Below are 22,155 nucleotides of genomic sequence, written 5' to 3'. Positions count from 1 at the left end.
ATAATACTGGTGTTTGTAGCATTTGTTTTAATTCACCAAAGAGAATAACAGCACTAATGTGCGTGAGAGTAGGTTGTATTTCATTAAAAGCCAGTTTCATTAAAAGCCGGTTTCAGCTACATCCAGCAAGATAAGTGTAGGAAAACTGAACTGCATGCTCTAACTTGTGGTTTGTATATTACCAAATCAGTGTTACTTACAGTGTATGCACCATTACTTAAACATTAATCTTAACGAGAGTACAGAGGGGGAACTCAGCTTTTTCTTGCTCGCCTGAGTGTTCCACGCCTCTTCATAGATGCTGAATAGCAGCATTACTGTTTTAAAATACTTCTCAAAAATGGAGCCAGATCTTTAACTGGGATAAATCAAGGAAGTACACTGTCTTCAAGAAAGTTGTAAATCAACTTCATGAGCTAAGAATCCGTTTCCCTGAGTTGATTTTTTTTTCCCCCTCAGTTATCTTGATGAGTGTTATGCTATTTGATTTTCTCTCAGCTTACCAAGGTATATTAAAGGTCAGGCCATGTTTCCTAAGAATATATGGGTGAGGGGGGCATTTACACTTGAATTTAGGAAAACAGGCAGAGCAAATGGTTAAAACCGGGCCTCCTGTGTCTAGAACAACTGCAAAGCAATTTGCTATTAGGGCAATGGAGTTTTCTAGGTAATTTAGAGGCTGCTGGCTCATCTCAACTACCAACCAGAATGTGTATTTTAAAACTCAGTTTCATGGTAGAAGAACAGCCGCTTCCCCTTCAATGATAATCGTACAGGCTCTGTGAATGCAGAAGGTCCTAGCTGAGGAATTAAAGGAAAGTGATAAAACTCTTCTTGTTAGAACTGAGATGCTCTAAGCATTTGTAACAAGAAGCAACTTAATGTTGTTCGGTAGCACTGTCATGGCGATAATTTGAGTCTGACCAGATGTAACTAATTGTTTGGGGCAAAACCAGGGAAGGACCAGTCCAGCGTGGCTGCAGTCGTGTGAGGGTGGCACGACTCTGGGCAGGCAGCAGCCAGTGAGCACTCTGCATTTCCCAGTCCCTGCAGTCCCCAGGGACTCCTGTAAGGCTGGGGGACGCGGTGTATGTTACAATTATCCGTAGATCAGCAGTTTCCCTGAAGCTGGACACAGTGGCCTAATTCCATCATCACTCGTTATCCTTCCCACGTTGTGAGCAGGTGGTTTCTGTAGGTCTGCGTTTGGAATTTCCCTAGGTTAAGCCATATGAAAATGCTTTATTCAGTAATCTTTCAGCACAAGCAAAAAAGCATCTTTGGAAAAGATGATACAGAAATTAATAACAGCTGAGCTGATGCCATCACCTGAGGTCACACTGCTTTTTGCAAAGTGTGCTTTGCTGGCATACCCCACTGTGCCCAGCTGCAGCTGTGTGGTCACAAGGGAGCTGAATAAATAAATAAATCAATACAGGAAAGTTCCAAAACTGGGCCTGTGAAACCATCTGCTGCAGAACCACCATTAACTCAATTGCTGAATTCAAAAGCAGCTGGGAATGCCTGAGTATCTACTTCTGAGGTTTCTGGTTGCGATGAGGTTGCATTTCAAAGCTCTTCTGTGGATCAGCAAAAGCTGGAAGCTTTTCACCTTTTGTTTCCAAGGTGAGCTGAGGCTGCAGGGACTTTGCTACAACACCGTGTATCGCAGTACTTCGGTGGGCATTGGCCGTGGGCGATAGCGGTGTGACCGCTGCACCAGCGCCTCCTCGGGAGTCACTTTGAGCTTGCTCCCTCAAAGTGTGCTCTGCACAGTCCCACGCCACTGCTTGCTTAACTTCGAGTTAAAAATTTGCTCTCTGTTTACCTAATAACGTACCTCTTGCTTGAAGTGTGAAGCCCCTGATGTGGAGTTTTCCAGGAACCCAGCTGAGCTGGGTGGCTTTACCAGCAGCTCTTCCTTTGAAGTTGGAAGGTGTGTGCTCCACCAATGGCAGGGTTTGGCTTGTGTTTGCTTGTCAAACAGTAAGAACAAAAAATAAAAAATTAACGAGCATCCTGGAAAGTAACCAGGAAATGGTGTTTTCTGTGAGAATGGGAGAGCTGTAAAATAAGTTTCAGGAAATTTTATTCAAATAAGTAAGTAAATAAAGAGCATCAGTCAGATACCTAATGGCCAAAGTGCCTGCTGTGCCAGCTTGGAACTCCAAGTCCTGGTTGGTGGTCATGAGTGTCCCAAGTCGGTGCAATTTTGCTGCAATATAAATATTTTAAAGCCATTTTACTGAACTGAATACACTTCAGAAATCCTGTAGTGCTACAGGAGTTGTTTCCACTTACAAACCTGAGTAACCCTGTGCCCGGTTTGTAAACCTGAGGGGTTCCTCTCGTGTGACAGATGTGAGGATGCAGTGCTCCAACAGGAGACTGCAAGAAGCGATTTTGTGCTGCTTTGCCAGCATGATTCTCACTTATCAGACTTACAGCATTCAGCATGATTTAAGAGGTTTGTTCCTGCTCTGCAGGGACTCCGCTGGCTTTTATTGCTGAATGCTATACGCTTGCACAAGGGGAAGAAGCAAAAAGCTGCACGGTGCTGCACTGGTGCTTATAGCAGAGAGGGGAGCTGCTGCCTCTGGGGGTGACTTTAGAGGGCTCTGCTCTTGTGTGCTCTTCCCACAGCACGCACTTTCCCGTAATAGTGCAGTATGTGAGCAGATTGCATACTGTATTGTGCTGCTGATGTTTGTAAGTCTGATGCATGTGTATATTTTAATTTGAAGTCTGAGAAAGCTCATCAATTTTTATTGATAATAGATCAGAGCATGTTGTCAATGCATAAGAATTTATAGCTTTGCTGATTTATGGTTTATGTAGTCTGTCTTGTCTTTTGGGAGGTGATGGAGTCTCCAGGTACTTTCTTCATACCTGTGGATTCATAACTTCTACCAGCACAGCAATATCCCCTCTGAGGATGGGGCGCAGACTGTGGCTTGGACACTGGAAATGTTTGCATGCGCTTAAAAATATAGCAGCCTGTACCCATGCAGCAGGGGCTCTCAGGGCAGGGGCTTCCCCTTGCAGGAGATGAGATAGGTACAGGGCCAGGAGCCTGCTGTTCCTGTCTGCTTGTCATAAACTGGGGGAAAAAAACACCATTTTTTTATTCATCTCAGCCATTTAAATATGTGCATGTGGCTGTCCCCCTCTTGCACATTTCTTTTTTCTAATTGTAATTTTCTGGCATGCTTTCTTCCTGGAAGCTGGAGCTATTATCGTTTATTCTCTCAGGACGCAATGCCTCTGTTGATCTCTGAGTCACTTTCCCAATTACAAATCAATTTATCCAGTATTGCTGCTTGCTGCTATGAGCAGTAACGAGAAACACTCATCTCTCGGACTGAAATTTCCTGAAGGGAAGGAGAGACATGGACGTGGTGTGTCTTTGGGCTGTGACTTCTTTTACAGAGCTGCTAGACTTGTGTATTTATTGAAACATGCTGGATGTTTCAAAAGGCATCTGGGGGAAGTGCTGTGGCTCATTTACCGCAGGTAACTCTGCAGTGGGAGGGTGCCAAACCCTCAGGGTTGGGGTGTTTTGGTGTGCATCTTTTCCCCCTCGCCTTCCCCAGACTCCTGGCACACCAGCTTTCACGCTGGCCCCGGTTCTGGCCCTGCAGGCACGGGGTCAGCCTGCTCAGGAGAAGGTCAGAGCTGCCCGACGGGTCCAGAGCTCAACTACAGACCCACAAAAGAAATGGCTTGCTGTCTGGGTAGCCTGAGATCGCTCTTTCTGGTTATTGACAAATGCAGATAGTTAGCTGTTTGTTATTCAGAACAGGAAATGCTGTTAAAAGTATTCTTAAAAGGTGTTTTCACCACCATGAAATCTGCAGCATCTGTGGCCCAGCCCTTGCACCGAATACACTGGTGTGGATCCCTGGTGTGGCAGCTGAGTCTGTTGTCCTTTAAACACCTGCAGGGAAATCACACATCTGAAAAACAGGGAAATGGTATTTGCTTTGGGGTTGCTTGCCAACGCGGAGAAATCTCGTAAGTCAGTACGTCAATATCTAAAGGGCATCAGAGTGTGAACCAGCCGTGCCGCCGGGTTTTCAGGGAAGAGACCAAAGCAGGAACCTCTTCCGAGCTGCCGGAGCTGCAGCGAGGACAGCCCTGGAAAGGAACAGGGGGATGGCAGGTCACCCCAAAGCAGAGCTGGCATCTGACCCATGGAGCTGCTGCTTCAAAGCTGGCTGTTTAGGAAGTTGCAGTGTCGCTTGCCTGGATCTCATGCTGATCCCGTAAATAAACCTCTGCCTTGATGGATGACCAGTAGTTGGTTCTGCCTTGAAGCCGAAAGGGTCAGACCCAAGCCCCTTGTTTGGGGGATCAGGTCCCTTCACTGGCTTGCACCCATTCAAGAGGCGGCAGCCCTATGGCCCGCGGGGGTTTCTGTAACCAGCTCCCTCCCCGGTGCCTCCCAGCAGGGCTGGCTGGATTTTTGTGCCCCGTGCCGTGATTACCTCACCCTTATCTGGAAGCGAGTTTGGAGAAGTACAGGTAAAATAAACACCACGTCTCTCTTCTCGGAAACACGGATGTCTGTCTGGCAGAGATGTCTGCAACCTTCCAGGTTAATGAGTAGCTCTGGTGCGGCGCGGGGCGGCAGCGCTCCTCCAGCCTGGCACCGGGGGGAAGCTCGGTGCGTGGAGGCCTCCCCAGCGAGGGAGGCACCACAGCCTGCGTGGCGATGAGCAGCCGTGGCACAGATGCCCACCTTAGGGAGCATCTTTTCAAAAGATTGGATGAAGCTCCTATTTTTGCTTTGATTATTCTTCTGTTGTTCCACAAGATATTTTTATTCCATCGTATTCTGTGTTTTTTTTTTTCTTTTGCAAAGTGAAATTATTTTGTGATAAAGTGCCATGCTGCGTTAAATAATTCTGGTAATCAAGAAATCTTGGATGTTTCGTCCTCCTAGCTGCATGCTCTCAAGGGTTCGCATATCTTCCCCAGAGCTTGTATATGTTGTGGTACTCCTTTGATACATATCTTACGTCTGATAGAATAGCTAGCTAGTTGTAATTTTTTTTTCTTTTACTGTATTTGTAAATCCAGCTATCAGATGTGACGATGGGCTACTGTGGGCAGGCTTCCCCTTTTTCATACCTTTCATACCTCCAGAAGAATCAGGACTTTAATTTCATATAGGCAGAGATGGTAGACTTAAAGTTGATCATATGGAAAGATTTTTCCACAAAGAACAAGCAGGGCTGAACAAAAAGCTGGCAAATGCTGTGGATACCAAGAGCTCCACCCGGAATGAGTGGGCAGGCTTGGGGCAGTCTGTGCAGACCTTCTTCCACCTTCAAAGCCCAAGCCCAACAGTACGTTTTAGAGTAAGCTTTGATAAATAAATCCTCCCTATTTTCCCCTTCAGGAAGGGTCAATCAAGTGAGCCAACATTTACCATCAACATGTTACATAGTAGATTAACCTTATGGGTTTATTCCGGTATTTAAACTGCGTATTTGTCGATACCTGGATTAAACAGCCCAAGCAATGGGGTTTATCTGAGTATGCCACAGTTGATTCTGGCAAGTAGAGTGGATTTGGCTTGTGACTGCTTTAACACAGCAGTTCTGCTCCTTGTTTTGTTTGTGTTCTAAAGAGAGCTGTTTCTACCAGGGTGAAGGAAATCAACAATTCTGACACATTGTTTAATCAAACGATTGTTAACATCCAGGGGACTTTTCCTAGTAGCAGTCGAGCGCTGTTTATATTTTAATAATCACTGTGGTTGTTAACAAGGGTAAAGAAAATGGAGTCCTTCAGCAAGCGTTGCTCCGTTGTCACCATGCTCCAAGTAAGCGTTGACGAAATTTATTATTTCCATGCTTTTTCGGGTGGTCCATAGACAGCCACCATTAATTTTCCCTCAAGCTCTGCTCATGTGGAGGTGTTGCAAACATTTAAGACCTTGTTCTCAAAGATGGTAGGAGGAGAAAAGCATTAAGACTTTTTCTCTTCCTGCCTTTGAGCCTGGGATGGGTTTCCATGGTGTCTGAAATCCTGCTGTAAGAGTTGGCGCCAGTCTGAAGTATAATGAAACTGCTTCTTAGCTGCCCCCTGGGGTGTTTGGGTGGAGCTTTAGCAGCAGCCCTGAAGACTTCAGTAGCGCTGGGGATGATTTTACCAACTCATGAACAAACATGGGCTTATATAGTAAGTCATAAAAGCCTCTTAGGCACATGATTGTTCTCTTGTAAGGAATAACTAAAACCTCAATTTTGAAAGAAAAAAAAATCACACCACCCCTCATCTCTATTTATACTAAAAATAAACATATTGTTACGAGACACTCTCTTCTTTTGGGATTGAAAAGAAAAGATCTTGTCAATTACCATATTTGAGTGAGTTCTCTTGGCTTTTTTCCCATTTTCCTCCACCTCGTTTGTATTTCAGTTGTCAGACGGCCATTTCAAGGTAAAAAAAAAAAAAAAAGATTTTTTTTTTTTTTCAATAGAAGACATGACTAGAAAGTACTTGTTGTTCCTTTAACATGCACAAAGACATCGCTTGGGCCCTGGTGCGCCATCCCTGCGCAGAGCTGGCACCCTGCTGCAGCCCACCCCCGGGCAGGCAGAGAGCGGCTGCGAGGGGTTGCTGGAGGTCTGCCTGACCATGCAAAAGCCCTGGGGAACCTTCTTCTGAGACATTTGAAACCTCGGTGTTTTTCGTGCTAATTTTAAACTCGGAGATGTTTCTCATGGAATATTTATAGACTCGCTGGCTCTTAAAAGGCCCAGAGGGCCCCCTCCGTAGAGCAGGCCAGAGAACTTCACCCGGGGAGACTGGCCAGGACAGCAAATATTTATTTTTTTCCTACTCACTTGCAGGATCTAGCCTCCCTAAGTAGCTGCACAAACTTACTGCAGCTTCCTACCTGGGTGCGTTTGGATGGACCACGCTGATGCTAAGGGAGCGGCTGGGAGGTGTTCAGGAGGAGCTGCGTATGTGTGCGGGGCGGGGGCCAGAGACGCTCCAGGCAGTCCTGTCATTGCAGGAGACCTTTCACAGGGATACCCTAATTTTCTGACTGTATTTGAGTTATGTACAAGCGCAAGGTGGGATCTCTCCTCTGTGCAAGAGTCGCCCCAGTCTGATGTGAATAAATTACTGCAGTCAGGCAGTTTCCCAAAGCAATGGCTGGTAATTATTCATGGGGTCGACTTGAGTTGTTCTGAAAGGACCACAACAGATGTGCTTAAAAACAACAAACAAGCAAAACCAAATGCAGAGTGGGGTTGAAGGAAGGGTGAGGATGTACCAGGAGGAGGACTAGCCTCGGAGGAGAAGGGTTTGTGACAGAAGCGCATTCGTTTCAGGCTGGAGGCCACAACCACTGGACTGTCACTTCAGCCTGTCGCATCTCCTCATTCCCTAATTGCCCCAGTGGTGTGAACAGACCTTAAACTGGTGTAGCAAAGCCATCAGTCTTTGTACAGCCAATGTGGCATACAGGCATGGCAGAACCAGCCGCGGGGTTTAAGAAGTATTAGAAATACTTGTTTGGGACACTTTGTTCTGTTATCTATAACTGCTTGGATAAATCTGTTTCCCGTGTTTATGGTAAAACAGGATTGTGTTCTCTTTGACTTAAACCTCTTGTACCTTGTGTTTTATACCTTTCTTTTCATAGCTACTGGAATTCACGCTTCATCCACTTCAGGCTGCAGAAGTACATTGGCAGGCAATTTGGAGTAAGTGAAATCAGATCCTCTGCATTCATCCCTCCTGTGTTTCCTTTCAAAGTATGTTTTTCTTTTTGGCTCACGGTGCCTGTTGTTAGAGCTGTTTGTGGCTGGTACCAAGTGCATTTTAGCGTATTTGGATCGCTAGTGTGACACTTGAACCCTAATTAGTGGACCTGTTCTCAATTTCTTTGCCTTCAGAAGCACTTCAGGCTTTTAAATCTCATATTTGGGAGGTATTTTGCAAGGGCTCATTAGTTGTGAGTAGCAGGCTTTGATTTACTGGATGAAAACATGGCTATTGTGTCTAATGCTGGCTGCTGCGTGGCTGGAAGCACTGGGAAGTCTCTCCTCTTAGCAGCATCGAACGTGACATGGCAAATGCATTGCCATCAGGACGTAGCAGCAGGCATCCCTTGAGCTCGTTAAGATCTTTGGCTTCATTTTCGTCTTTAATTATAGCTGTAGCTTAGGGTGCTGAGGGTACGTAGCTGGGCCAAGCTGCCTTGTGCAGAAGCCACCAGCTTCTCGTTGTGGTGCCTCGTTAAAGAGGAGGCTGTTTGGGTCTGGGGCAGCTCCACCAGCTGGGGGAGCCAGGCCTGGGGCAGAGCCCCTCTTCACACCTGTGTGCCTGTGTCAGCATGTGGGACCATGCCAAAAAGGTGAACTCGGTTTTATCTGACCCATTTCTCATGATTCTGGGCCCAGTTATCAGTTACTGGATCAGGGCAGGGCTGTTGTCCCACTGGCCTGTCACAGTGCTGAAGCTGGAGATCAGCTTTCAACCATCCTGGCATGAATTTTTCCTTTTATTTTACTCTCCCATTCCTGAAAGCACTTCTGGTTAATGAGAAGAGCAGTTAAGCAGCCTGGGTCAGGAATTCTGCCAGTCCTGCATGCATTTGGGTCAATGCAAGTCTGGAGAGGCTGTCCTAGTGCAGGTTGCTTAATTAGGATGCTAAAATCCAGGTTGGGTTTACGCTGCAGATGTGCACTATCCTCATCCCTTATTTGCATGTTGGCTGATGCTAAGAAGGGAGACCTCTGAAGACAAGGGGTAGTTGGAACTGCTTGCTATTAATTTCCTCTTGTATTGGTTTAGCTTAATCATACATTTGATTCTTCGATTTGCGCCCAAATATTTATGCAAAGTCTCTCTCTTGGGACTTTCCAGGGGTTGGTTCTGCATGCAGTGAAATGTCTGCTTTAAAGCTAGATAGCATTTTCTTGGCACACAAAAATGGGATGCAAAACTGTTCCAGGAGCAATTTTCAGTCATTTGGCTATTTTTCAGGCGTTAAAGGTTCTGAAGAGCAGATAAGAGACAGCTGAATGCTTGCCTGCTTGTTGCCCATCCCACAATACCGCTTGTCACACTGATAGGGAACACTAATAGCAATTTGGGATTGTGTTCTCAGTAATTAAACCTGCTTCCAGGAAACCACTGCTGCGTGTTCCTCTAGAAAAGTTACTAATTGCCATCTGTTAAGATATTCTTTCCCTGAAACAGTGATGGCAAGGGACTTGGGGCTGCCTCTCCAGCCCCTCCTGTGAAAGGAGAGCGTGGCACAGGCACTGAGCGAGCACCCCACCCCCTAAGCTCCGCGTAACTCTTTGCCCCGGCAGAAAACTGGAGCAGCCCCTGGCACCTCAGCGATGCAGCGAGCCCCTCCAGGCCTCGCAGTCCCCTCTGCTCGCCTCCTTGTGCACTCTTGGTCGTGGTTTTTCTGCATTCAGGGTCCTCTGTGGTGTGACCTCCTGCTGGAGCTCAGGTGAGGCTCTTACCAGCCGTCTTTCCGCAGTTGCCTAACAGACAGGAAATTTCTCCTTACAGTGCAAAAGGCTCTCTTGTCCCCTTAATTTTGCTTACCCCTTGCCTGGAGGCATTTACTCAATGCCATTGTTGTTTTGTCTGTTCTCTGGATCAGAGATTTCTGAACATTAACAGAAGGGGACAGCGGGGTGCTAACGCAGGCACAGAAATCATTTCAGAAATACTGTGAAATGGGAGGAAAACAAAAGCCGCATCACTTAATGAGGGATCCCCTATAGGTCCCCGCAGCGCCAGGCACTGATGTGCTGGAACTCCGGTGTTGGACTCTCCAGCGTGCCCTGTTTGCAGGGCACATCCCTGTTCCTGGCCGTGATGGGGCTTTTCCTCCTGTCCTTGCTCAGCCCCCAGCCCTGCCTCACAAAGCCACCCACCAGGGATGCTGCAGGAGGAAAACCGCTCAATTTGGGTACAGCAGCACGGGGTTATCTCTGATAGAGGCATTGCCCTGGGCTGTCACTCCAGGGGTGCTGCCAGCAGACATATTTTCCTGTAAGAGTTTTCCTTGCTGGGACCTGGGCTGGTCCCAGGTTAGCCCGGACACATCCTGCCATGGCTTGAGCCGTGCTCCTCGGCGTGTCTTGCTGCTGGCCCAGGGGCCGCTGGCGGTTGCTCAAAGGGCCGAGAAAACCATAGTCAAACTAAGCACGTACCCAACCCTAGTAGTAAAAGTTTGTGGTGGGCTTAAGGACCATGTTTGGCATGGATAAATCCAGTTTAACTTGTCTACCTGTTGCATTGTAATGCTATATGTGATAAGAAATGACTTCAATGAACACCTGTGGAAAAAATAACTCCTCCACAGGGTCTGTGTTGTTTCATGCAGCGATCCTGAACAATAACCTACAGTTTTTAAGCAGCCCCAGCTGATTTAACTCTGGCTGCATGTGTTTGAAGTGATGCACGATCATCTTTGCAGGGCAGAGACCGCAGCCTTCGAAGTCTGCCACGTGCGCGGAGGACTAGCCGGACATCCTCACGTCTCCAAAGCATGACTTGGCCTCGGTTTGTGACAGCTTTCTGTAAGCAATGCCAGCTCCCACAGTTAGCTGAGGGCTCCCATCCTTCCCCTGGGTAGCGGGGTCAGCGGGTCGCAGTTACGAGTTTGGAAAGTTTGGATGGGGCTGGTGCCGCCTGGCGTGGGAGCAGCACTTGTTTTGCTCGGATGCTTTTCCCCTGCTAGGCAATGGGAACGTCTCTTTGATGTTCCAGGCCGTTCCATGGGAGAACTTGCATTAAAAATAAATAAAGAAAGAATGAGGAAAGGAAAGTGTTGCTCATATTGCAGTGAAAAAGTCAGGGAATTCTCCCTGAGGCTGAGTGCGGGCACAGAAGGCAGCACGTCCTCCTCTGAGATGCACTGCGTCAGGCAGCGAACAGGGCTGGGGGACGGGCCTGCAGAAACCTTGTACCTGCTGGGAATTTCTCGTGCCCCAGTAAGAACACCCCCAGTTACTGCCAGACCTAAAACCAGACGTTTCTGTGAACATTTATAAAAGTTAATGCTTCTGTTCTAAATGTTTCCCTAAGTTTAAATCATCAAAGACAACCTAAAATTGCTACAAGGTTAATTCCAAATAATTCCAGCTCTTCAGGACTTCCAAAATTAAAATTATCAGAGATGAACAGGCATGGGGACTGCACCAGGAGAAGCAGCAAACATTGCTCCTCACATGAGCAAAGCAGCGCAGTGCTACAGGTGGTATTGGAGCCCCAAAGTGCCAGCTTTTGATCAGTGTTTTGCCATCTTTGAAATGACCTTTTTTTTTCCCAAATTCTGTTCTTTGCAGAATTTTGATACTTGAACTTTGCTGGTCCGGAGCAGACACTGCAATGTGTGACTTCCCTGTGCAAGGGGAGCTCTGGGTTTTGCTGAGCCCCGTTTTTTCAAGACGAGCCCAAAGCAGGATTGCCCAGTGCGCAGAGGTGGGACGGGGGGGCTGCTGCAGGACGGGCAGCCTGCTGCGGGGCTCCAGCTGGCTCTGTGCTGCGGAAACCAACTCGATCTGGAACAAGGAGCCCTTCGGCTCCTATGTGTGTTATGCCACACACGAACACTGATCCCTTTTGTCTCCCCCAGGCTTCATATTTCACTACGTTTGGAGAAATGGCCCTTTTACAGGTTGTCGTGCAAGCCCTTCTGCACAGTGCCCCAGGAAGCACCAAAAATGCTTACGGGAAGATTTGTGGGGAAGCCAACAGGAGTATTTGTGTGCTGAGTCACCTTGAGACTAATTTAAAACTGTTCAAAAAGCAGCACATGGCTGTAATTGTCCACCGAGGGAATTCTAATACCAAGTACTTCATAAGCATCCTGTGAATGTGCACATTCAATCTTTTATGACACTTGTCTGTGAGTTGAAAGAAAAAAGTGTTATTTGCCACAAGGCAAATAAAGTTGTTAATCACAATATTTCTGTCAGTGGGAGGTGAATATTTTGCTCAGACACCCACAGGCATCGGTAGCTCAGATTTATGCACGGATGTCTCGGAGAGAGAGCTCACTTTTATCTTTTGCTATTGTATTTCACGCAGGTGATTTTGTATATTTTCCTAGTATTCAGATCGTATTTTGTTTTTAATTTGCCACAAGTTGGTGTAAGATTTTACAGGCTGTGTGGTGGAGCAGAAGTAGCTGGATTGGGCCAAGGGCTGTGGCGTGTATCTGTGGGATGCTAAAGGAGGGAGAAGAGTGGCGTTTTGCATCGTAAGCACTTGACTTTGGGGCTCTGGGGGAGAGGCACTGAATTGATTTTGTTTGTTTGTTTGTTTTCATTTTACTATTATATTTATTTATTTATTTTTATTTATTCAACCCTTTCCTCTTGTTTCAGGTTAAGATCAGAGAAGACAGACAAACCTGTATCACGTAATACTCTTTTTAAGTATTTCCTCCCTTCCTAAAAACACCTTGCACTTTTCAAACTGATACTGCCAGAGCATGGCTTCACAGGTAAGAAGGAAAGGTTTTAGTTTATTTGCCAGCAGTAGGAAATGATTATTTTTGCCCTACAGTTTGGGCAGAAGTGCTTCCAATACAGTGTTTATGTGGTGAGGCAGTGGATGTCACAGGCAGGAGAAGGATATGGAGGAGAGACTGATGCAGCAAAAAGCAAGGTCAGGTTTTAAATAGAGGTTACTGTGGACACAGCAAATTCCTGGCTGATATTGCTGATACATACTGCGCAGAAATAACAGAGTCATCACATTGCTGTGAAAATAGAATGAGTTTTCAGCAATGGCTATAGTAGTTGCTCGGTGATGTCCAGAACCAGAGAACTAAAGTTCTTCAGGCAGATCAAGGTGAACACCACTGGTGTTAGAAGTTAGCCTCAGAAACAGTTTCTGTGGCTTAATGAGCATTTCCTTGAAGCTCTGAAACAATGGGCAGTGATACGGTGGCAAGTTTAGCAGTAGCTCATTGTCTCTCGTAATTAAAAGAAAATTTTCTTGGGGAGGATATACTGACGTTTTTCAAGGCAAATAAGTTGCTGATACTACCATTCAGAAGCAATGCAGGATCAGCTTAGAGTTTATTTTTAGGGATGCTTTTGCATCCCACCTAACATCACAGTCTTTGCATTATGTTTAAAAGCTTACCACTGCCTTTGTAAAACCTGGGAACATGCTACCTGCATTTGTAACCGAAGTACTTTGACTAAAGTACTTTGACTAAACATGAAGTTGGCATTAATTTTGGGAGCAGAAAATGCAGTTATTCTCCAGGCTGGGAAACCCTGCTTTCTGGAGGAAGCAAGGATGCCTGTGGATTGCAGGCAGGGGGCTGTGCAGGCTCCAGCAATAGCAGCTGCACGTTTCTTCCCTGAACGCAGAAATCTTGGCGCTTGGTTTCTTGCCTGGGACAAAGTGTGATTTTATGGTTAGTAGAACACCTTACATGCAGGAAGATATAAAACATCTATAAGAAGCTGCTTTTGCCTCAAACTGCTCATTAATTTCAACCAGAACTCCATCTCTTTTTGCAGTAGAGATGTAGCCTGCAGGGAGTTGAGCTCTTGTGCTTGGAAATCCACAGGAGCTTTCTATCTCTTCACAGATGCTGGAGATCCATCACATCACCTGCAGCATCCCCATGTTCACTCCTTGCCCAAGCGGAGGCTCCAGAGTGAATGTTTTTGGGTCAGGCAGGTAAGAAAGGGCACCCTCTCTTCTCAGGGTTTGCGAAGATGCAAAGAAATCACAGGTTGGACAAGACCCTTAAGATCATCAGCTCCACCATCACCTAACACTACCAAGTCCACCCCTCATGGGCCATAGAAGGCTCTGTAGCTGTAAGGAGAGGTTTTTTAATAAACAAAAGAGGTTAAGTAACCATCTTAAATATCACAATATTAAAGTAATTCATGGCAGCTGGTGTTTGCAAAAGCTCGGGTAACCATCGTGCTGTGCTGCTGAACGGTCTCTGGACTCTGCGCGCTGCCTTCCCCTCCTTCTGCATCTTTGATACTTTACTGGGTAATGGCTGACTGTGGCACGTTCTTCTCGAGAGTGGTTTTTTTGGACACCATATGATTTCTATGTGTAAAGTCCAACATTAGCAGAACAGGAGCCCCGAGACATGTTCATCCAAGGCTGCGCAGTGTGCTTGTGCTTGGGGTGTCCGAGCTCGAGCAGGGGCAGTCCTGGCAGGTGGCAAAGCCCAGGCCTCGCTGCCAGCCAGGGGGTCTCCAGGTGCCTCCCTTCCTGGGGCGGCGGGGGCCCTGTGCTGGTCTCCCAGTAGCTGTGCTCCTGGGTGGGCACCTGGCTGCTGTGGTGGAAAACCTGTGGTTTTGGTTTCATGCTCCACAGCTACTGCTTCACCTTACCTGCAGACGAATGAAAAAACCAGCCATTTACCGCAGAAAGGCTTTTTGTTTGCTGTACACTAGAGCGGGATAATGGTGCTGATGCTGTCTGTCACTGCTGTCTTCTAATTTGGCTTTCTCTTTGCCCACAGCCACCTGGCCTTGGGCAGTGTCTGTGAGTCCGTCCAGGTGCAGACTTAGGGTCGGTGCCTGCGGGGCTGGGCCCAGCCCTGCTGGAAGGGCAAGGCCTTGCTCCTGGATTTGAATTGTTGTTATGCTTTTCTTTGTTTGCCAGGCCTGTAAGACAAGAACTAACGGGCGAGAGGGTGTTCTCTACTGGCGACTGCTGGTGAGAGGCGACTTTGCATCTGACCTGCTGACGTGCGGGGATTTAAACCCATGCTTCAAGGACTGCTGCAAGGGGAGCTGCTGGAGCAAAATACAGGTGGGATTTGCTCACTTGTTATGCTTCCTTGTTGTTTTTTTTTTTTCTTTTTTCCTCCTTCCTTGTGCTAAAATGGCTTTGTATTCCCTATGATGTGGGGACGGGGAGACATTCCTTGGTGCCGTCCCAGAGCAGGGCGCATCTGGGCTGGTTGCAAACGCAAGCCCTCTGCTCCACTTTCCCTTCTCCCACGGCAGTAATGCTGCTGTCCCATCCCCACCGCTGTAAGGTGAAGTGGTTTTCACCTAAATCCAGAAGATTTCAGGTAATGTGGCTGCAGGGGGCCCCCTCTCACTGGGTTTGCAGAGGGGGCTTGGGAGAAGCTGCTGTGACTCGCCATGGGCTTCAAGCAGGCATGCTGGTGCTCCTACAGGTGTCCTGAAGTCACACGTCTCACCTGGGCCTAGAAGGCACTTTGTATGTCATGGATGTGTCAGTGGGAAGCATGTTTAATGTTTTTTTACTCCCACCCTTCTGTGCTCCCACCCAAGAGCAGCCCCAGCAGAAGCAGAGGCTCCTGCCTGCCCTGGCCGGGGGGCAGAGATGGGATTAACTCATGTTTTTCTCCCGATTTGATTTGATTCTGCCCAAAGCCCCAGGGCAATAATAAGCTTAAGTTAAATGTTTACCTCTGCAAATGTGGATCATAAAGTGATTTTTATCTAATTCCCTTTTATCTTCCAGATGCTCACTGCTGGACCTGAGACAAAATCCAGACCCGTGGCACTGCCAGTGTTTGTGCCCAGCACTGCTGTGTTTATCCCTGGGAGTCGTGGCCAAACACAGATGCTATTCACAGCAAAGCAAAAACTTTGGCATCAACCAGGGGAACAGATATTGGACATGTCAGTAGGTGGCTTGTGATGAGTCAGTGTGACTGCAGAGGTGTCAGTGTCACTTCCTGATGGTTGGGGTTTCTTGCTTCCCCGGTGGCTTCAGCCCTGCTTGAAAATGACTTCAGTACTGCCCGAAGTTGTCCCACAGACCCGTGTTGTTCATTGCGCTGATGGTATTGGAGCATTTCTAAAGCTGAGCTCAATGTGAACTCATGCTAGGAAGGGACCTGTTCGTCCTCAGAGCAGCACAAAAGCACGTGAGTGCCAGTGAGCCCAGCAGGTGGATTATTTGGCTCATTAATGCTTTGTGCTTCCTGGCAAAGCTAGCTCTGCATCCAGCAGAATTTTTGTTCTTTTCTTTCTGTTCTCCTCAGCACCACAGCTGGTGCACGTTCTGTAGGGATTTTGTGCAAAGATGCCCAAAAGAGAAGAGAGAGGAACTGTTGCGGAAATGTTGCTCCCTTCATATTGCAGAAGACTTCTTGCCCATACTGCCTTATGCTCTGGCAGCAACACAGAGCATGAAAACCCACCTTTTTGTTAGATCCCAGGATGCTGAGGATAAAGCTTAGCAAGATAACACACATGTGAAGGTGCCTTCAAAAGATCAACAGCTATGTTCCTCCTTTATGGGGTGGTGGCATTCTGGGGCAGTAATTGTGGGATCACGGTCCAGAGTGGAGCTCAATGAGATGCTTCTCCTGTGCCTGATGATCCAAATGCATGACTTGGTAACCCCACCTCATTCTCTCTGCACTGGGTGGATTAGCACAACTAAAAGCAAATATCCCTTGGGGATAAATTAATGGCTCGTGGACACTTACAGGATGGCTTTGGCTTGCTTTCAAGGGATAAGCTTCATGCTGCCTTCCATTTGTGTTTGCTAAACTCCAGCCCCTTGCCTTGCCTGGACCCTGCCAGCAGCTGGATCATACATGACAGTGCTTTTTAGCGCTTTTTTTTTCTTCTGACACTGCTTTTTAGCAATTTTTTTCTTTTCTTTTCTTTTTTCTTTTTTTTCAGGGTTCATTCTCACACTTTCAGAGAGGTGAATCAGATTTCTCATCTTCAGAAACCAAAGTAGCAAAATCTCAGCTCAGCTGGGAGCTGTTTATGGGGAGGCAGGGGAGGAACCTAAAAACCTAAGTTCAGCATCTGTGTTTTCTGTGTGAGAAACCGCAGACAGCAGATCACCGCACCTGGAAGGATCTGAAGGGGGAGAGGTCTCCGGCAAGCCCCGTTGCAGTAAACAGGAGCAGCACTGGCCATGCAACAGGAGTGATGCATGAAGCCTGAGGACTCCCCTGTAGTCTCTTATTTTGCAGCCCTTGCAGTGTGACAAGGTGCCGTTCTCCCCGCACCCTGTGCAGAGGACTGTCTCTTTGCTTGGTTTTTGTGTTTCCTTGAATTGGTTGCAAATGATACGGATGGATAACAGCTAAACAGTCCCAAAGTGGCAGTGAAGGCAGGGTGGGGAGAGGGTGACAACAGGACCAGTTTGCTGTGAATAAGCCTTCTGACCTCCCTGCAGCTGACTTAAAGCTGAAGCTAAAACTCCAGCTGGCTGAAACCTGAGTGACTCTGTCAAAGTCCAGCAAAACCAGAAAAAGCACGCTGCTTGGTGCCCTTCTTTTGGAAAGTGGGGAGGAAGCAGCTCCCCTCTCACCTGGGTGCATTGCTTCTTTTTATTTGTTCGTTCATTCATTCATTATGTCTTTAGCATCAGCTTGGAATAACGTCCTCTTGGCAGCCTGAGGCTGCTCTGCCATAACCCCGCCGACCGTCTGGAGGGCAGGCTGCCGGCAATAGGCAGCTATTGCAAAGTGCGGCTGAAAGGCACTTTTTCGCCTTAAATTCTTCCATCTTACGGCTCCTGTGCGGGACGGGCTCCTCCGAGCCCTCCGCCTGCCTCCGCCCGGCCCCGGGCTGCGGCCGCGGAGCGGCACCGCGCGGCCGGCCCCGCACCGCCGGGGGTCCGGGGGGGTCTGGGGGGGGTCTGGGGGGCTCCGGCTGCTGGTGTCCACTCCTCAGCATCCCTGAAGGACAGCTATGTAACTGCGGGTGGCGCTAGCAGTCAGCTGGGCTGTCTGGACATATGCATTTAAAAAAAAAAAAAAAAAAAAGTAAAACGTTTTCTCCACCGACATAACTGAGAAAAGCAACCTTTTCCGTGTGATTGCCTCGTGCTTGCATGCTGGGTTACCTTCTCAGGGGGACAAGGCCCTGGTCTGGGAAGGTGGCGTGTTGTCTGCGGCTTTCACCTCCGGCACCGAGGGCTCAGCCCCGCGGACCCTGCAGCTCGAAATTGCCTGTGGTAAACGAGATAGGGTGCTAGCGTCCTGCCGGCTTGCTTCGGAGGGCTTTCAACAGTTGTTGCTGATGGCTCTGCTTCTGGGGGGGCCATAGGAAACAAGTTTGTGTACATAAATAATGGCTGATACACATCGAGGTTCACGGGCCCCGTCGGTGTAGATAAGACGAAGCGCACACAGTGGCTGCCTACATGTGGCACTGCCTGTGCAGGCAGGGAAAGGGCTTTGCAAGCAGAAACGAGGGGAATGGGCTTCACGTGGGGCTTGTCTGCTGGGTGCTCGGGAACAGGAGAATCCGGGTGGCATGCTCAGAAACTCTGATGTAATTACAAATATATAGTCATACAAGTAACACTCAGGACCAGCTTGTTTAAAGAGTAACGGAGACAAAAAGAGACTGCAGCCTCCAGTGGCAACAAAGCTGAAAAGATCATTCCCACGGGCTTGAGATGTTTTAGGCTGTTCATTGAAAATATGTAAAATAATCATTTTGATAAAGCTCTGAACTGACCATTTTGTTTTGTGATATGATTTGCAGTTGAACATTGTGGAGTAGTTCTCACTCCCTACAAAAAAAGAAACGCAGCACTTACCTTAAGAGAACACACTTGATGTGAAATTGTGTTCTGAAAAGTAAATCTATTAAAAACATCTGTTGAGATTTCACATTTATTTGTACCCATTTTTCAAAGTTTGCCCAGCATCTGTGCAAATTCAGCCAAGTTACCAGATGATCAGATAAACTGATGTGCGGCTGTGCAGCATTTTGGTTGCAGATCAGATGCCAAATCCCTTTGCTGTGTTAAATAGTGAGTGAGTGACAGAGCAAGAGAATGAGAGATTTAGGCAAGGCAGAAATAGCAAAGACACACGGTGCTTTGCAGATGTGGCGAACTCTGTCCATGCAGCACCGGTGGCTGAGCACCTCGGTCACTCTCCTTTTGGGGATGTGGTCTGCATCCCTGACCTTCTGATGCTCTGATCACATCTGGCTGTGATACAGCCTGGGGGACCTATCTTCCTGAAGTCTTTTCTTGTCATTGACTTGGGTACTTAATGGTTTAAAAGTTTGGAAATGTGCTTAGGGATACCCCTTAAGAGCCTGCAGCTTATTGACTTGCGGTTGGATGAAAATATCGAGGTGTTAAGGTTCCTTTGAAGAGCAGGACCTGGGCTTTGAGGGCAGAAGAAAGGAACTAACAACATTGGATGTTTGTGTCTCAGTGGCAGCTCTCTGAGGATTTTTTTCAGAAAAGGAGAATTCTAGTCTTAAAAAATGCAATAATAACAGTAAAGAGGGAATTGTCATTTGTTCACACACACACAAAACAAACAAACAAAAAACCACAAAACAACAGCTTCTGTTTCTGTCTTAACAGCAGAGTTTCATCCATTGAGGCAAGAGCACGGGCCAGACATCCCCTGCTGATGATTCTGAAGGCAGGTGATGGCCATGGTACCTGCTTATGGATACAAAGGTAGTTTTCACTCTCTCTCTTCTCTCCCCTTCTGCTTGCTCACGTTTACCCATATTTTACCAGTAGCCACAAGCTGGTACAGGGCCCTTCCCAGTAAAATCTGAATGTGATCACAGGACAGATGGGTTTTTTGGGTAGCCTGAATTCAGGCTGAGCCATGGCGCCCCAAACTAAAGTACAGGCAGGCGATGCCCATGGGCATCATCTCGAGCTCTGCTGAGGCTGTGCTGGGCAGGCAGGTGTGTGCCTGCTCCCCGCCTCGCTCTGCCACGTGCAGAGCCTTGCTGCCGCAGCCAGCGCACTGGAAGAAGGGAGGTGGTTTCCAGACCAGCATCTCGTGGGTTGGGTTTTTCGTTTTGTTTTGGTTTAGTTTTTTTTGTTATGCCCCAGGTTATACATACGGATGAGTAAATCCTTCATGAGGCTGGGAGATGCTTGGCAGTGTCTGTCTTTGCAGAGTGGATCTCACAGGTGGCTGGGTCAGCAGGCACTTGGGTCCTGGGCAGAAATGTCGGTCTGAAGACTTGTGGTCACCCTCCGGCAGCACTCACGGCTGGTCTTTGGGGTCGGGGATGCACAGGGCATGTGGTTGCTTGGGGAAAATGGTAAGAGGGCTTTGTGGGGCAGTCCCTGAGGTGCTGCAGCAGGTTAGAGGGCAGCGTCCCGAGGGGTAGCACGGTGGGCTGGCGTTCCTTTAGGTGAGAGCACGAGTGGTCGTGCTGCTTCTCCAAAAGGGGTGTCAGCAGCTCGGCTCTGTGCTGGCACCACAAATGTGGGTGCTGGGTTGCTGTCACCACAGCTTTGCTGTTGTGCTGCCATGCTGAAGATTGAATATCCAAGTCCAGCCAGTATCCCAAAGCACATTTCCTATACAAAAATTTTGATAATGTCTGGAAAGGGGCAGGAAAAGGATTCAGCCAATTCCTACTGTGTTTCATCGCTCTATGCTGTATAGCTCCCACTGGTGCCTGTCCTGTAAATACATTGTTCTGTGGTGGAAATGCAGCATAACTTGTGGTGCGGGCCCTGGGCTGTTAGTTTTGGTTCATTAAGTATTTTTGAGGACATGGAAAGTGTTCCCCCTGGAACGTGCTCAGCTGTCCGGGTGCCGTGCTGGTGGGATGTGGGTTGCTGTGTGAAAGCCAGGGCTGTTTTTCAGGAGGTGCATGACATGAATGGGTTTTGGCAGGAGGACACAGTGAGCAACACCTGCACTGGTGTTTGGAGCTACTGAACACAGCAATGTGCAGAGCCCTGCAGTGATGATGTGCTTGCTGTGCAGCGGGGGGACCACAGGTGTCACCAAGGGCCGTCTTCTGTCCAAGGGGCCCCAGCAAGCCGGACGCAGATGCCACCTCTGCTAAGTCCAGCGTGAGATCCTCTGGAGTTCAGCCCAAGGGGTGGGCGAGAGCTGCTCATCTGCTCATCCCGGTAATTCGGCAGCCCTGGGGGGGGATGAAGTCAGCAGCATTGTGGCAAGTTATCTTTTGTCTCTTATTATCAATGAGAAAGACAATAATCCTCCTACTGGACTAAATGTAGCCGATGAAGATATGGTAATGAAAATAACTCCCATTGACAGTATTTGGAGAGTTACCATTTACATTGAAAAGAGCTTGTATGAATAGCAATTATTATTTTCTACATGGCTCTCTCTATTCTGATCTCAGTAAATCTCAGCATAGTTAATCACTGAGGATTAAATGCTGCAAGGAAAAGAGTGGGAAATGACGTAAAAGCAAAACTCTGGTTGGTTTTGACTTACAATAAACTTGAGTTACCTGTCTCAAAGAACATAATGCCTAGCCTGCTTCCTACCAAATAAATCTGCCCCGTTGCATTCATTTCCATAAGAACTGGGCAGACAGGGAAGAGCAGACCAGGATTGCTTCTCTGGATATTCAAGAGGCAAAAAAATGCAAGCAGCTGCCTAGGAACTGTCACAGGTCCCTAGGAATGTGCGAGCAGACAGGGTAGGGTTTGGATGCTCACCTTTACAGGTGAAAAGCAGACTTATGGTAAGAAGCTGTCCACTCCTTCCCACTGCCATCAGAACTGAATGAAATTTCCCCAGATGTCTGTTGGTCTGACTGCTTTCTGGGTGTCTCCCTGGCATTGCATGGCTGGTTTTGTGTGGATTCAGAGACAGCTCCCCAGCTATTTGGGGCAAGTGTTGCGAAGAAGGGGGGGAGGCTGGGGGACTCTCCTGCCTCGTCTGTCCTTGCCTGCAAAGCACCGGCAGGGGACAAGGAGCCCGATGAGTGTTATGTCGGGGAATCTGCTGGGAGGTCATCACTGCGGTCGGAGATCCTAACACCTACCAGGATTTCACTTGCCAGAACTGCAGGTGGTTGGCTGCCAGTGACGTGTGTGATAAACTTCTCTTACCATTAATGTACCTGGACTCTGGTAAATTAATTTGCCAGGATTCAAATTCTCATTAATTTTTGTGGACTCTGTAGTTCCAATTACTGTGACAAAATCTAGCGTTTCCTACCCTACATCCTTTGGGTTTGGCCAGAGGTGGCGATGAAGACATATTTTTCCTGGCAGACAAGCTTAATTTCCCCCAAAAGCCACCCATCTAACCACTCATGGTTGAACATTTAGCGTATGGGTGAAGGATCACTTGATATTATCTTCTTTTTCCTCTTGCTTGTGGGAATAAAGATGAGATGTCATCAGGGACTGCAAAGCATGTTATCTGATGAGTTTACAAATGATTGTGTA

At 47.7% G+C, this 22,155-nt stretch overlaps 1 protein-coding gene across 2 annotated transcripts in view; it reads left to right on the top strand.

The window, feature by feature from the left end:
• The window catches only part of LOC310904503 (G-protein coupled receptor 35-like), a 41,824-nt gene that overhangs the window by 3,858 nt on the left and 15,811 nt on the right, over positions 1–22,155 (top strand). The window contains exons 2-8 of one of the 2 annotated variants that reach the window (XM_083849337.1): positions 7,667–7,727; positions 9,345–12,256; positions 12,384–12,418; positions 13,607–13,698; positions 14,650–14,799; positions 15,484–15,644; positions 19,327–19,425. In XM_083849337.1, coding sequence (XP_083705463.1) covers positions 12,222–12,256; positions 12,384–12,418; positions 13,607–13,698; positions 14,650–14,799; positions 15,484–15,644; positions 19,327–19,425 — 572 coding nt within the window. In that variant the 5' untranslated portion in view covers positions 7,667–7,727; positions 9,345–12,221. Of the gene's footprint in view, positions 1–100; positions 4,525–7,666; positions 7,728–9,344; positions 12,257–12,383; positions 12,419–13,606; positions 13,699–14,649; positions 14,800–15,483; positions 15,645–19,326; positions 19,426–22,155 lie in introns of those variants that run through there. The other variant, XM_083849336.1, reaches the window with a different exon arrangement.

This window comes from Anser anser (assembly GCF_964211835.1).
Source record: "Anser anser genome assembly, chromosome: 9".
Classification (NCBI taxonomy): Eukaryota; Metazoa; Chordata; class Aves; order Anseriformes; family Anatidae; genus Anser; species Anser anser.
Note: the sequence above shows the minus strand (reverse complement) of the source record. Positions and strands in the feature narration are given on the sequence as shown.